The sequence below is a fragment of the Oculina patagonica genome, chromosome 7, assembly GCF_052425735.1.
Source record: "Oculina patagonica isolate OP01 chromosome 7, crgOcupat, whole genome shotgun sequence".
Classification (NCBI taxonomy): Eukaryota; Metazoa; Cnidaria; class Anthozoa; order Scleractinia; family Oculinidae; genus Oculina; species Oculina patagonica.
Genome location: NC_135764.1, coordinates 12,616,438 through 12,632,361, shown reverse-complemented (window position 1 = coordinate 12,632,361; position 15,924 = coordinate 12,616,438). Strand labels below are relative to the sequence as shown.

Below are 15,924 nucleotides of genomic sequence, written 5' to 3'. Positions count from 1 at the left end.
TAATTAAACACATTTAGGATATGAACGATATTATGAATGGGCGAAAATCGGTAATGGAATTGAAGCCTATGAATTAAGATATCTGCTTTCAGTATAAGTTATTTTTATTTTTTATTAGAAACATGTAATGTTAAGGAACAAGTATTTAGAGGAGATACGGGTCTTTTGTTTTAATAGGAAGTATACAAGCGAATACAATCATCCCACTCTTTCTAAAAACACCACATATCGAGCCTTTGTCTATCAATTGAATGGAAGTTACGTTGTCAATGTGATTGGCATAGCGATCTCGAAACAATTTCCCATGCATTGTTTTGGCAACGGGCTATTAGCCTAGATCCGTTAGTGACCGCAAACAGTAATCTGCCACACGAAAAGTTTCCGTGTTGTCCGAATTCGCCTGAAATGGATAACAATATTGGCTCGAAAAGCATCTTCACTGATCTTGAGGGTGACGGAGCGTCGCCACCGTTCATAAGAATATCTTCTCTGGCAGCCAAGATAGCAGAGCGCGCAGAAGAAACGGAGTTAGAAGACAACGGTAGTGGAAGTGGTGTTTCGAGTCCCGTTGAAATGGCGCGGGACAGAAGTCAGAATCTTTCAAACTCCTGGAGTGAAGGTAGTTGGGCCTTCCGTTCGGAAGACATTGCTGAGGAATTTCCATCGCGCGAAGTACGCCACGAAGCCATGAAACGAGTTTTTCAATCACTCGATCACCAAAATGATGGAAGAACCAGCCGCTTGGAAACTTCAAGGACCCCTGACGGCGACAAAGCTGTGATTGGTGGATTTGACAAAGAGAATAACACGGACTTTTATGCCAAACTTCAAGAGGCGGTGGAGAAAAGAGTGGCAAACAATCTGACGAGGTTGACGCATCCTAACATGGCTACGGTTGACTTCTTAGGCATGCCACAAGATACTAAGCCAAAGACAGCTCCACCTAGGGAGGATCAAGCAGCAGCAAAGCAATACTACTTTCCTGAACTCCGCGGCCTGATAGAAGACAGATTGGAAGAAACCAAAGTTGAAACGTTGACAAACCGCTTAGAGCGCGAACTGACACGAAGACAACAGCTCTGTAACGAACAAGCCTTGATGCTACAGCTGCTGATGAATCGGATTCAAGAATTGGAGAAGCGGCAGCCAAAGCGAGGGCCATCCGCTCCAGGGAATGGATGGGGCCGGCAGCCCCGTTCAAATGCCGGTCACTACTGCTACACCAGCAACTACATCGTCGAGAAGGCGACCCAGACACCAAGCGACCTTCACGACGCCGAAGGGGTGTACGTCATGGTCGCACGGAATTCAGGAGCTAAAGCCAAGAAAGTACAGAAGAGGTTTGCGTACGGCTACCCTGAGCGAGTCACGGAAGAAAAGGAAGTATCCTCGATTTTGAACAGAAAAATTGTTACGCAGCACATCGAGTTTTTGCCTCCCATTCCTGAACCGTATGCCAAAAGACGACCTCGAGATTCTAAGAAGCCCGGATGGCACACAATGTAAGAGAAAACTCTTTGGGAAAAGAAAGGTTCCACTTTATTCAAGGGACCGAAATTCATTTGTAGAAAAACATTGTTCGATGCAATTTAAACATAATTTCGTACTTGTTATGGCATGGGTGCTCGTTAGATTTTAGTTAAAAGGTAGTTAAAACTATACCAACCTAGTAATTATCTACTAGAACTTGCGTATCTCATCCCAAATTCTTTTAGTCAACACCAGAAAGAAGAAGAAGAAAATGAATTTTTTCTCAGTTTTCGATAGGAAGCATTTCAGTAGTTTTTTCGCTATAGCGCCTTGTGTCAGTACACACAAGGGCACTTAATTTGAAGTAGTCAAATGTTAAATGTGCTCAAATAGAAATAAGATTTTCATAAGAGGTAACTTGAAGACTTTCCGAATTAAGAAATTTCTTAACTGCTGTAAATAACTCTTACAAAGTCCTTAACTTATACAATACAAATTTTGCACTAAAATTTTTTTGGCACAAAATATTTTTAGAACCACGGTAATTTTTCATGAATGTTTAACGAAGTCCATTTCGTGTTTACGGTAAAATTTGTGATATTTGACGTAGACTTGGTAATTAAAATAATATCTTTACGTATGGTAAACCACACTTCGTAATAGGTCGATATTTGTGAACAACTGTATTCTCTGACACTCGCTGCTGATCCAGTTCAGAGTGGATACTGTCACTTAAATGGTACACCGTGAAAATATCAGCATTATTCGAACATAACAATTCAAATTAAAACAAAAGTTTGCCAAAACCGTGCTGCGACAAAGGAAGCGCTTTGAGAGGGCTGCATAAAGGAGCTGCGTCATAGACAGAACATCGTGAAACTATTGACCATTTTGTCAAGTTTGTTATTTGTAATCCGCCTTAATCCTTCTTAGCTTGAATTTCAGACGTCCCACGACCAGGAAGGGACGTCTGAAATTCAGGCTACATCTAATCTAAATCTTCTTCGGCCATAGCCATCCTTGATTATCTTTGATTTATTACAACTTTTTATGGAAGTTTTCTATCTTTAAAATTACTTTGATGTTCCCTTTACTACAAAAACACTTTTAAACAGCAGAAACAGTAATAAAATGTTGTGACATATATCTTCTTTTAGCGCTCTCAGTGACACCCCGTCGAACGTAATGCAAACAAGGATGTTTGATATTATATCGTAGTAGTAGTATGTGAGCTAGTTTATTGTAAGATGAGATTTTGTTAAATATGAGAAGTATGTATTAGAGTTCTTGATATCTTGTTAAAAAAGTTTCAGAATGGCAGAAAGTTCACGTGTCCAAATCATAATATTACAAAAAATAAATTTTTGCAAGAAGGAAATAGTTTAGAAATAAATAATAAAAAGTATATCACTTGCGTCAGAGTTATTAAAGAGCACCATATTAAATTCCCACAGTCACTTTTGTTTTGTTTTTTTTTCTGTTTTTTGTTGTTGTTTTTTTTTTAGCAGCAAGGAACAGACTTGAATGAAAACAAGTCAATGTTGGGAAAAACAAATCAGTGTTGGCCAACTATGGTGTGCAAAAAAGTAATAGGAATGTGTTACCGACTTTGTGTAACGTATCTCGAAAAGGAAAGATAATTTTTATACCTAATCTTACCTTTTTGGTACGCTTCGGCGGCAAATCAGGCGAGTTTGGTCGAGCCATGGTTCGTATTTTGGCGAGACGTAGTCGAGCCAAAATATACCCATGGCGAGACCAAACTCGCCTGATATGACGCCAAAGCGTACCAAAAAGGTAAGATTAGGTTTTTACCGTACCCAAATTCAGAATTTAGCGAACAATTTTGGAAATCCGACTCTATTGTTTCAGTCTGAATGTTTCAGTGCTCGTCGGTAAACATCACGCAATTGGCGAGCGCGCTCAAGTTTAGTTTTGGCGGGAAATTTTGTACTTCTTTTACGACCGTTAAACACTAGCTAATTTTAAGCCACGAAGTCCTGCTATATTGGTTAAACCTCTTTTCAATTTATCGTAGGGTAACACTACTTTACTTGAAAGTGTCCATGATATCGTGGCGTATCAGGTTATTCACATCTTGGAGAATGAATTTATGCCTTTCGTTTGTTGTTCAAAGGTTACGTTGTTATCACTGTGTGCACCCTCATAATTTAACAAATGGTAAACGTCACAGCGTGCACTATTGAGTTACAGATGCACGCGGGAGGTTGCTAAGCACGCGTACGAAAGATGCGTAAGAGTCGCCCGAGGCGATAGCCGAGGGCGACTCTAGCTTCTTGAGTGCTTAGCAAACCTCCCAAGTGCATCTGTAACTCAATAGTGCACGCTGTGACGTTTACCATTTGTTTTATAGCACAACTTTTAGGAGATTTATTAAAGTTTCTTTGAGGTAAAAGTGCGCGCGCTTATTTGAACAATTGCGTGTAGTGCTCGCGTAAACGCTGACGAAAACCCAAAAGAAAAAACAAACAAAACAAAGTTTTGAATTATTTCAAACTTGCATTATACCTCAAATTCTTCAGCGTTATGGAAAAATGGTTTTTCTTATGTTTAGCTTTTCAAATTCACAGGAAAATCGAGAAAACAAGTAAAAACTCGTAAAGTAGTGGCACTTTCTTGTGCCATGTCGCAACAGATCAGCGCGCGCGCTCAAGTTGAAGCATACGTCAGCGTGCACCCATGGGCAAATAGTAGACGCTAAATTAACCAATCAGAACGCGCGCTGTACTTTAGTTGTGCTATAATGTATCATAGTTTACACAAAAACTTAAAGAATTTTCGTTTAACTGCCCCTTTAAGACCGTTACTAAGCAAAGGTGCTCACTTTGAAACCCTGCGAAGAAATATTTTTGAAAAGTTAAGTAACAAAAAATGTTCGCCTCATTAAAAAACGAAAAAAAATCCGTATTTAGTTTTAGTCTTACGACAGTCAATGTTGACATCTGAATAAGCAGAACTCAATTTGCTCTTTCAGGGACGGCGGAGCCGGGGGGAAGGGCTAGGGGGGCTTTAGCCCCCCCCCCCCACTTTTACCGAAAAAATAAAGAATTAATAAGAGAAGAGTCTCTTAAGCCTCCCCACTTCCAGTCACTAGTCAGCCCCCCCCCCCCCCCCAGTTGGAAAAATGTTCCGCCGTCCGTGTCTTTTTGCTTTTATCATCTGTCTGAACAAATATTAGCCTGAGTTTAATAATGTTAAACTCGTGTCCCTTGGGAAACTGAAAAGGATGGCTTGAGAAACGAAAACCTGGTTTTGACATTTCCTGCTCGACTTCGAAAAGAAATTGAAAAGCAAAGTGATTTTAGCAGCGAGTGTGAGATGTTGAATTGTCAAATAAGTCAAGATTACCATTAAATACTTTTAAGTGCAAAAACACACCTGGGTAATCGTTAAATAAAAGCGTTGAAAATATGGTAAACAACTCAATGTGTTTACCATTTTCACGCAAATTAAACGTGCATGAGCGAAGATATCTTAACAGATACTAGAGTCTAAATATCTTAGAACTCTGGAAGACACACTGAGGTGAAGAAAAAGGCCTTAAAGCAGTCAAGCCTTGGTAAGTTATGTTTGGTTAAAGGGTAAATTTGGAATTTTGTATGCGCGAATGTCTATAAAATTAAAGGGACGCTGTCACCAGTTTCACTTCAAAAACTCAAGGGCCTAAAGACATATAATATGGAAACTGCGAGGAGTGGTCCAATTTTGTTAAAAATCACCATGCAAGTGTATTGAAGCGATAAACAAGTGATATTATTGTGATGCCATCAGGAACTTTAGATCTCAACTTGAAAAAGTCAGCCTGATTTTATCAAGTCCTTGTGTACCAAAAAACACCTAAAAAATATTATGGCTCCCTTCTTCCTTAAACAACAATTTACTTTATAGCTCCGTCTTGCATTTCATGTATGAGAAGACCTGCGGACAAATTCAAGCATTTACCAATATGTAAAAACCAAAACAGATAACGGGGCTTAAAATTTATCATGCCTTGAATTGTCTTGCGTTTTTAAACAAACATTTTATATTCAACAACCCGTAAAGAAAAACAAACTAATTTTCGATTTAGGTTGAACATGTTCTTGAAGTGCTTAAAGAAAGACACGTCCTGTTTATACTTATTTTCTGTATAACTATTAAAGTGATTTCTTTCAGGTTTTCTGACCACTCGTGTATTGTTTTATTGTACACAAACATTAGAATATGATACGACTCATTAACATATAAAAAACAGGTTACACGAATTCACTCTATTAGCTCGAATTTCGAAAGTATATGAATCAGGCCTTTTTTGGCTCGAGTTTCTTTCAGTTAGGCGTGAGAAATAAGTCAGTAAGCATGAGCTTTTATAGGGGCAGATCGATACAACGTTTTGACTCACAGGTCCCCACAGGCGTGAGACTCACGCCTAAGGCAAGAGGGTTGGCAGACATTAGTAAATCCCAAGCAAATAAAATATGCATATCATTTGGTCAAAAAAACACGTACAGCGTCACTTCAGATAAACTGGTAAACCAGTCTCGGTTTTAAACATAGCTTGCCTTTCGAACAGTTATACGATAAGTGGTAATTTTTAGCCTTCGAGCTTCACTATTTTTTTATCAAGTAAATATATAAAAACTCTACCTATTTAAAGAAATAACAGTGATAATAAGCTGTTATGGAAATATTCCTACGCCAGTTAGTTCTGCTCCGTGACTGCATATACGTTAACAACTGATTTGTCGATTGTCAATGATTAGTTTAATTTTTTTAATTAGAGCCCCTTTGTCAAATAAACAACGTCAAAGATCACAACTTGTTTTCTGCAGAAAAACAACTAGTAACTGAGGTCTATTGGCTTATCGCAGATTATCCATCAAAGAACTAAGTGAACAAGGAACGTCTACTGCAGTAAGTTAATCTTTTATAATATGGACGGCTGTGATTCAGTCCCTCTTGACAACATAAGCCAATACCAAACATGTAAAAGAGCACAAAACACGATGGTCGATTGCTAATTAGGCTTTTTTTTCTCGGAGTGTTCTTAAACTTAATTTTTTACTCACAGGGAGAATGTTATATTTGAAATGAAGCAAGACATTAGAGTTTCTTAGGCTCCGTTTACACGGGTCCGGACAAATTTTTGCACGGACAAAAACTTGCACGGTTCCACCTTGCTTTTACACGGGACCGGCGGAACTCGACGAATTTTTGAACGGCTAAGTGTGCAAGTTTGGGACCTGAAAAAAAGCAGGTCAAATTTTTGACCGGCACGGTTCCATATTTCGTACGGACTCGTGTAAACACCCGAACCGTGCAACTTTTTGCACAGATAGCGCGGTTAAGGCCTGGAATCTAGTTATATTTTGCCTGGTTGCTTAGCAAAAATGAAACATTTTGTTGCATTATGCCCCTATTTTGTTACATTTTGTTTTAAAAATTTAAAAATTTGAGGCAAAAGAAACCCAGAAAGCAGTTCACAGATATGAGAAGACGAGCGGCGGTACGTCGGGGGAATTTCTCCTTGTCGTTATGAGGGTACTTTTCCAAAAACATTTTGGTTACGTCCTCGTACTTGCTCCTGACCGTTTCCCAATCAACTCCTTCCCCTGCTTTTCTTGCTTTGTAGTCTATAACTACATTAAGCAACAAATTAATTTCTTCATCAGACCACGTAAAGTTCTAGTCTGCCGCCTTGTTTGATTTGCCGCGTGCTGCATTAGCTGCAACATGATTGGCTTAAAACATTAGCGAGAACCGATCACAACGGTTCCGTGTAAACACCACTGCAATCTGTAACAAAATTTGCACGGATCCATGTAAACAGGCGGTCCAGGTACAAAATTCGTCCGTGCAAAAATTTCTCCGGACCCGTGTAAACGGGGCCTTAATTGGAGGAAGTTGTTCTAATTTTTTACAATTTTAAAGATATTTTTGACATTGCTTGAAAGTAAGATAACGTAAGTGACACCTATTTTTAGTAACAACATTAGAAATTTGAAAAGCAGTGTTTAAAACGTTACAGGCGTTTCTGTTACAGAAAAACAATATTTACAGCGAAAACCTCATCTTCATCGGATAAGATGGCGGTAAGTTATAGGTAATTAAAAAAAATTAAATTCCCTGCCACATGACCATATATGGGCAAACGTTTGGTGTAAACAAACGATGAATGTATTGGCAACGGAGAAAAGACAATGCTAAATAAAATCAAAATCTTGGATTTTGTAATAGAAAAAAAAAAAAAAGGATAAAGTTATTATTGTATATAGGTATAATTTATATATTTTTATATTATTTTTACATATAGTAAACAGCGCTTTAGAATATTTATAGTTTTAGCGCTATATAAATGTATGTATAATGTAATGTAATATAGCATATGTGGTAATATGACGCGCATTTCGTCACAATTTATGACATTTTGGCATCAAAATGAAGCAATTTATGTGTGTACCCGAAAGTTTCTTGGTTTCCTATTTTGTATTATCTAACAACTTGCTTCAAGGTTGCAAGAAAAGCTTAATGATTAGAAAAGCAGTGAGAAGTATTTCACTGCGGCTGATCGGACTGAGAAGAGAGATGACAGGAATTGCAAATATGGTCTCTGTAGAGGGGGAGGGTTGCTGGCCTGCAAATCATTTAGAAACATGGTGGTGTGGGGTTGGGAGTTTAAAGAGGAGGAGAAGGTCACCCATAACTCGAATTGTAACCATTTTTATATAGGGTGTATCTAATGGTACCAACTGCTTCATTTTGAAAGAAATGGGGCTCTTCTCTCTCGCTCTTATATGCTATGTTATGATGTCAATGCTGAATTGTAATTTGTCAAACTGAAATTTTTCTATTGCAGATGAAAGGATTTAGTTTGGTCTTTGTTGTTCTCGTGGTTGTGTCCATGGATGTTCAAGCTGCTGTCGATAGTTGCTTGCACGATTGTAAAGTTGAACGAATCAACTGCGTGCGTGACCCTAACATGTGCCCAGACCTTCAAAGCTGCGTAAAAAATTGCATAACGCCTTTTATAAGGTGTATGGAGAAATGCTCTGGAAAAAGGGAATTACTGTCAAAGTTCTTCCAAGACGACGGCAAAGAAGGCTAGACCTAGTCCATGCTAGGCATGAATTGTTTCCTTATTTTTTAAGAAAGAACTCCATATTTAGTTGTTTAAAGTAATGGTATCTCTTAGTTGCTAATGATTTTTTTTTCTTGATTGTGAAATGTGCCTGTTAACGGGCTGGTAGAAAACGGAAACGACATAATATTGACTAATGGGAGAAAAACAGTTAATCTTACGGTAATAAATGCTGAGCCTATGTGTATTTTGTCTTGTTTGAATTTTTAAGTGTGCGTTATAAAAGTGTTTAAATAAAGTAAATGGTTTGAACCCAGGAGTATCAGTAGTTCGTATAGTGTGATCGTCCGGGTGAGAGTAGTTCTGAGAAGAACTGTTGTTGGTGACTGACGTTTCGACAACCTGAGCGGAAGTCATCTTCAGAGTCAAGTGAAAAGTTGTTGTCAGTCGATGATGTTATAAGTCTGGTCCTTTGAAGCTGATTGGTCAGTTAAGCCGTGATGTTATTGGCTGTAAGACTCGTGTAAAGTTTGTCATCAGTAATTGGTCAGTTTCGATCCGTCTATTGTTAGTCTAATTAAGTCGTTCTGTTCCGTCTATTGTTAGTCAAATTAAGTCGTTCTGTTGGCGGTTCGTTTGTCGCTTCTGTTTACGTCGTGAATAAGTCGTTTGTAAGGTGCCGGTAGTTGTTGACATCTGTTGATAGGCGTCTGTTCTAAGTTTGTGTACCAGCTTTCCAGAGTCAGTCGTTGAAAATAGTTAGTACTTAGGTTAAGCATTCAACAGAGTCCCAGTCGATTTTGTGTTTAGTAAGTCGGTGGTGTTCAGAAATGTGATTGTTGACATCACCATTTCTCGTCGCTCGTTTGTGTTCAGTCAGTCTCGTGGTCAAGTTTCTACCGGTCTCTCCGATGTAGGAGGCCTGGCAGTCGGAGCATTTGATCTTATAAATCGCTCCCTGTCTTTTGTTAGGTTCGTCCCTGTCTTTAACGTTGGTCAGTAAATGTCGTAACGTTGTTATAGGTTTGTGAGCTACACGGATATTGTATGGTTGTAGGATCCGCGCAATAGTCTCAGAAGTGCCCTTGATGTAGGGTAAAGTCGCTGTAGTAACAGATGTCAGATTTCTGTCAGTTTCAGTAGTTCTGTGAGTGTTGCGTCTAATAAAGTCAGTATTGTAGTTGTTCTTGTGGAAAACGCGGTCAAGGTATTTGTTTTCGTCAGTGTTTTAGTTAAACATTTTAGAATAAAAATAAGCGATAAAAGTAAAGAACAACGTTTCGCTGTCTTCATGACATGCATTTTCAAGTTCAATGTTAATGTCAAGTGCGATGGCTATTTATGAATATGATTTTATAATAGAGCGCGAGGAATGTAGTAAAGTATTTTTTATGTAATTAGAGGTACAGAAAAATTAGGAAAGCATTGTTCCAAGTGAAAACTTTTGCACGGATGGAGTCAGATTGAGTGTTAAGATCCGGTTTAAGTTCTCTAATAAAAAACTTCTCATAAATGAGGCAGTCCAGTTTACTTTGACATTTCTTCAGATCGAATCGTTTACCCTTTAAAGATCAGAGTCAGCGTCCGTCGCGTCCTGTGATCTGGAAACAAGGTCAACAGTCGCGGGAGTCGGCCAAACGCTCGTGTGCTGTGACCTGTGTGATGCGGTGGGCTCGCGCTCTCCACCACGCGGGGGTAGCCATTGGTCTGGTCTCACTTCTTGGTTCAGTCTACCCTCATTTTGGTGGCGATCTCACTTTTCCCACTTCACACGCTATTCTGTCCTCTTTACATCTTCGCTCTTCATCATCCACTTACATTGAGGGCGCGCCTCTTTTTTTTCTTCCATAATCATATTTAGTCCTACAGCAGCATTTCGCGGTGCCAGCATCAGTGTGGCTTGTGGTGTGTGAAACATTTTGTCTTCATTTTGATTCCTTCATGGAAACTCGGCCTGCGTTACCGCCTTTCCAAAACCAGACCCTAGTGTGTATCTCGGACCGTCTATTCATGGTTAAAAGTTGTGTATTTCGTCTCCATTGCACAAAACTCATGTCCAGTTGTTTATTTCTCAGTTCACTACGTAAAAGTGGGTGGCGGTATGAGTGTAACTTTATCGATGTCCAAAATGAGACGGATCACGGCGGCGATCAACTATTAAAGAAATTAAAAAAAAAATTAAGATGCAAGAAACCCATAGTTTTGAATAAAGTTTAAACTACTGGGTAATTTCTGAGGGAAGAGATGGAAATTGTTGTAAACAACTAGGACGTGGCACTAGGTCTCTGTGGAGGCGAATGAGAGAGCTAGAGACTTTATTTAATTCCGGGATAGCAACTAGAAGTAAAATCTTCGATCGGTAATATAAATAAATTTTCGAAAACTTCGGCTTATCTCACGAGGTTGTATTCTATTTCTACAGGTATGTGGATCGGACCACAAAAGAGACGCGTTTGTTTCAGATTAAGGCCCCGCCCAAACGTCGAACTTCTCACGATGTTGGACTTAATCTCGCCGTAGACCGAGGGGAAGCTAGTCGGGACGACGGAGGGAGACTTCTGTCGTTCTTGAATGAAAGTGAATATTTTTAACTTTGTAAACTTTCGTCCAAAAATCCTGTCGTCCCGACTAGCTGCCCTTGGGTTACCGAGGACGGACTAATTCTTAACAGGGGCACTATATATAATGAGGAATTTAATTTGCTGCATTTTTCTCCAGAACGGTGCTTAAAACAACTCAACTCGTACACCAAATGCACATAGATCACCATGATCAAATTATTATTTATCACATTTCAGAAATTTGAAATCAAGAAAATTTTCCGACTTTTGTGTTTTTTTTTTTCAAACAGAATATAACAAAGGGGCTAACGTTCATTTCTAAAACACAATAAATTTGAAATTAAAAATTGAATTCATGACCATTTTTTCCTTTTAATTTTCCAATTGAAAAGCTGGCAGCTTTTCAATTTAACAACAAGTCGTCAAATTTGCCTGATGAGTGTGGATATTATGATTTTGGTCCATACGAAACAGAACTGTCGCAATAAAATGATGTATACTATTGAAGCCTAAGCTCCAGTCAAGTTATTAAGCCAGATTTTTACAATAATTAATTCTTGTTTCTTGAAAAACTGAAAAGGGTGGCTTGAGAAACGAAAACCTGGTTTGGATATTTTCTGTTCCACTTCGCATAAATATTTGAAAAAGTTATTTTAGCGGTGGGTGTGAGATATTGGTCAAATCTGTTAACAATAACAATGTTAAGCCTTTATCCTTCTGTTCACATTCCACAATATGCTAGTACAATGAAAATCGTAACTTAGTCTGAATAAAACGCACGAGTCTCGCAAATACACTGATCCGAATGCGCATCCAAGAATCAGTAATATATAGATTAAGCCAAGCCTAAAAGCGGAGCTCCACAGTTATATTCTGGTTCTTAAAATTTTGCAAAAATACTCTTATTGAAAATACTGTTATTAAAGTTATTAAACTTATACTACTCAAGAAAGATCCATAGCCAAAATAAATCATCAACTCCAATCTAAAAAAATGCGATAACAAAATTCTGTCATTACGATGGACAAAACGAGTAAGATTTGAGCCCGTGTTTCAAAGAAAAACTATAACCTGGACAGCGGTCAGCTTCAGAAAACACATGACCTCGATGAGCTGTACACCTGAGCCCACGATATGGTCATGTGAAACTGGTCAGCGGATACCTTGTTTTGACAGCTATCAATCCACCATAACATAGATGACCAATATCTGAGATATAGGCCGGCGTTATCCCGCTCGGGTTGCCTGTGACTCCCCTTCCCCTCCCCGAAAGTCTGTAGGCGCGTGTGGGCGTACGCTCACTCGATAACCAAATTTTTTCGGCTTCATGGGTTTACCAAATTTCCTTACCCATGGTGCTCCGCTTGTGCGTTTCGCGTACTGAAGCTCCGCTAAAAGTAATATAAAAAATGGCATTTTCAAAAAAACAAACGGATTCAAACAACCCAATTCTAAAATACCAAACTGTTTTCCAGATAAGTCCAATCTTCGATTGAATACTTTTAAGTGCAAAAAAACCACCTTGGCGGCTGTTAAATAAAGGCGTTGGAAATATGTAAACAATTCAAGGTGTTCTGGCATTTTCGTGCAAATAAAACGTGCCTAAACGAAGGTGTAATAACAAATATTAGAGTCGGGTTTTGTAAATATCTCAGAACTCTGACAAACGTGAACTCTGAGGTGAAGAGCTCTTTTGACAAATTCACCGATAGCAAATCACTGTGATGCGCGCCCCAGAATCAATAAAAGGACTAGACACAAATGGCATTTTTGAAAATCAAACAGATTCAATCAACCCAATTCTAAAATAGCCAAATGTATTTGCAAAAAGGTAAAACTTCGGTTGAGTGCTTTTAAGAGCAAAAAACATCAGCTGGGTGCCGTTTAATAAAGGCGTTGGAAGTATGTAAGTAGAAGATAAAATATGAGGGGGTGATCTGTATGGGCGTTTACAATGGCGAGCCGATAGGCGAGCCATTGTAAACGGCACGTCGGACGCGAATATTTTATTCTACTTGTGAAATGAAAACAATAGATTGAATGTAAAGTATTGTTATGCGAATCAGTACAGATCTGTATCAAAAGTTAATGAATACTTATAAGCTGAGCAGGAGTTTGTATCAAAAGTTAATTCTCTTGTTTAATTTGTATTGGGGTTTACAGTTGTGTACATGTGATCTGATGTGGTACTGGGATTGGTTTGCACCCGCATGAATATTTAATGAATTTTACAAAGAGTTTGTAAAGTGTTTGTCATTTCCATGCAAATAAAACGTGCCTAAACGAAGGTGGTGTAATAACGGATATTACAGTCAGGTTTTGTAAATATTTCAGAATTCTGGCAAACGTGGACACTGAGGTGAAGACTTCTTTTGACAAATTTACTGATCCACATGCGCACCCCAGAATCAATAAAAGAAATAAAAAAATATATATATATATATATATATTAATCAACCAAATTCTTAAATAGCCAAATGTATTTGAAAAATAAGTCAAAATTGTGATTGAGTACTTTCATGTGCCTAAACACACCTGGGTGACCGTTAAATAAAGGCGTGGGAAATATGGTAAACAATTCAAAGTGTTTACCATTTTCATACAAATAAAACGTGCCTAAACGAAGATAAATAACGGATATAAGAGTCAGTTTTTGTACATATCTCAGAGCTCTAGCAAACGTGGACACTGAGGAAACGAAAAAGGTCCAAAAGCGGTCAAGGCTTGGTAAGTGATGAATAGTTAAAGGATAAATGTGTATCATTTGGTGGCTGTCTGTAAGATCGTCGAAACTCACAGTTAATTTCTCTGCAGAAGTGGGACACTACACTACACTATTTTTGCTATTTAACAAATCGACCACATTTTCCATGGTCTACACTCTTATAGACCATAGAAATGACTTCAGAAAATGTTCAAAACTCAAGTGGAACCACGAGCCGTAGGCGAGTGGTTTCACTGCAAAGTTTTGGACATTTTATGGCGTCATTTCTATGGTCTATAAGAGTGTAGACCATGGAAAAATGTGGTCGATTTGTTTTATACCATAACAAACTCGAACAAGTATTTATCAAAAGCGATGCCTGACCGTTAAGAAACTTTGCCGGTGGGACGTGAACATTCCGGTCCGACACGTAAAAACGACAATGATCATGATACAAAAGAAGATGAACAAGAATTCAAAGAATAACAATTTTAATTACCTTTTCCTCTCTAGTGTGCCTATCGCTTGAAGTGAGCAAGATTACTTTTCTTTCTGAAGATCTTGTTAGCGCTTGTTAACTGAACATCGACAGTCCGCTGCCGGTTCGTTAGCACCGTTCTTTTCAGTTAGACCAAAAATTCAAAAGCCTGATCAATTTTCTTTCTACAGATTACCTGAGTAGAAGTCCAATCCTGAATTCCGAAAACAAATGCGTATTTGATTCAAACAAAACACGCTGAAATTCGCTTTCATTCATGGAGACCAAACCTGCACAATTCTAGCCCGCGCGTGTGCGTGGCGTGATCTGACGTCACTTTCATGGTCTATACTCTCATCGACCATGCTTGCACAATCGATCTGACTGAGTTTCACATCGATAGCCAAAACCGCCGTGTTTACGATCATTTCTAATGCCTTGAGAACCATCTCTTGAAATTATTTTTAATCCAGAAGCCTTGGTAGTTCAGCCTTTCGTATTCGGCATTACTATTTTTTATGTTAAATATAATTGCAGAAAACTATCCATTTTAATAGTAGAGAACACCACTACGGCATAAGCTATTGTGGAGCTTTCCTTGTGCCAACAAGTCCTGCTTAGTGATCAATGCACTTAAACCCCTTAAATAAATTATTTGTCAGTAAGTTGTCTTTTGTTAATACTTTTCTTATTATAATCCCTTGGACAAAGAAAGACTTACGCCTTATTCGCCTCCAACCAACGGTTGTATAGCAGAAGTGTCATTCATCAAAGAACAAAGAACAAGAAACTAGTGTAGTAAGTTTTATCTTTTCTAACATGAAAAGCTATATGCCATCTCGTTTCTCCCAATAAAATAAGCCAAAACAAAACATGTAAAAATAGGCAAAAACGTTATCCTTCGAGACACACTCCTTTTTTTCTATTTTCACAAGCAATAGTTGACTATACAAAATATTTACACATGCACATATACCATCAATAAAAATTAAAAAAATCGATTTACCATTCCTCTTCCATTTTACGTGCAAGGGAGGGGTGGGAGAATTGAAATGCAATTGTCACGCTTTTCAGGAGGGGGTATCTAATGGTACCATTAGCTAAAGTTCGGAAAATGAGTCTTTTCGCGGGGCCTTCTTCCTTACATACTGGGGCATTTTGATGTTGTATTGTAATTTGTTACATTGATTTTTTATTGCAGATGAAAGGATTAATTTCGCTCTTTGTTGTTCTTGTGGTGGTATCCATGGATGTTCAAGCTGCTGTAAATAGTTGCTTGCGCGCATGTGAAGATAAACAAATCAACTGCTTAAGTGATCCTAACAGGTGCTTTGACCAACAAAGCTGCGAAGCTAATTGCTCAACGCCTTATAAGAGATGTAAAGGTAGTTGTCCAGGAAAGAGGGAAGTACTGTCAAAGTTCTTCCAAGACGATGGCAGAGAAGGCTAGATCCAGTCCATGCCAGCCCTGAATTGTTTCTTTATTTTTTAAAAAGGAACTCTATAGTCAGTTGTTACAGTAACGGTATCTCTATGGTGTTGGTGATTTTTTTCTTTGCGTGTGAAATGCACCTGGGCTGGTAGAAAACGCGAACGACATAATGTTGACGAATTCGAAAAAAATCTTACGGCA

The 15,924-nt window shown here is 38.5% G+C and overlaps 1 protein-coding gene and 1 long non-coding RNA gene across 2 annotated transcripts; both read left to right on the top strand.

Moving 5' to 3' along the window:
* The first annotated feature begins 38 nt into the window (after nucleotides 1-38).
* LOC144660422 (uncharacterized) lies at nucleotides 39-11,893 on the top strand. Its single transcript, XM_078521037.1, has 2 exons — nucleotides 39-2,753; nucleotides 11,816-11,893. The coding sequence occupies exon 1, from the start codon at nucleotides 406-408 to the stop codon at nucleotides 1,504-1,506; it is 1,101 nt and encodes a 366-aa protein (XP_078377163.1). The 5' UTR covers nucleotides 39-405; the 3' UTR covers nucleotides 1,507-2,753; nucleotides 11,816-11,893.
* LOC144661576 (uncharacterized) lies at nucleotides 4,929-8,791 on the top strand. Its single transcript, XR_013572312.1, has 3 exons — nucleotides 4,929-5,050; nucleotides 6,303-6,384; nucleotides 8,327-8,791. It is a non-coding gene; the product is annotated as an uncharacterized LOC144661576 (long non-coding RNA).
* Nucleotides 11,894-15,924: the final 4,031 nt, after the last annotated feature.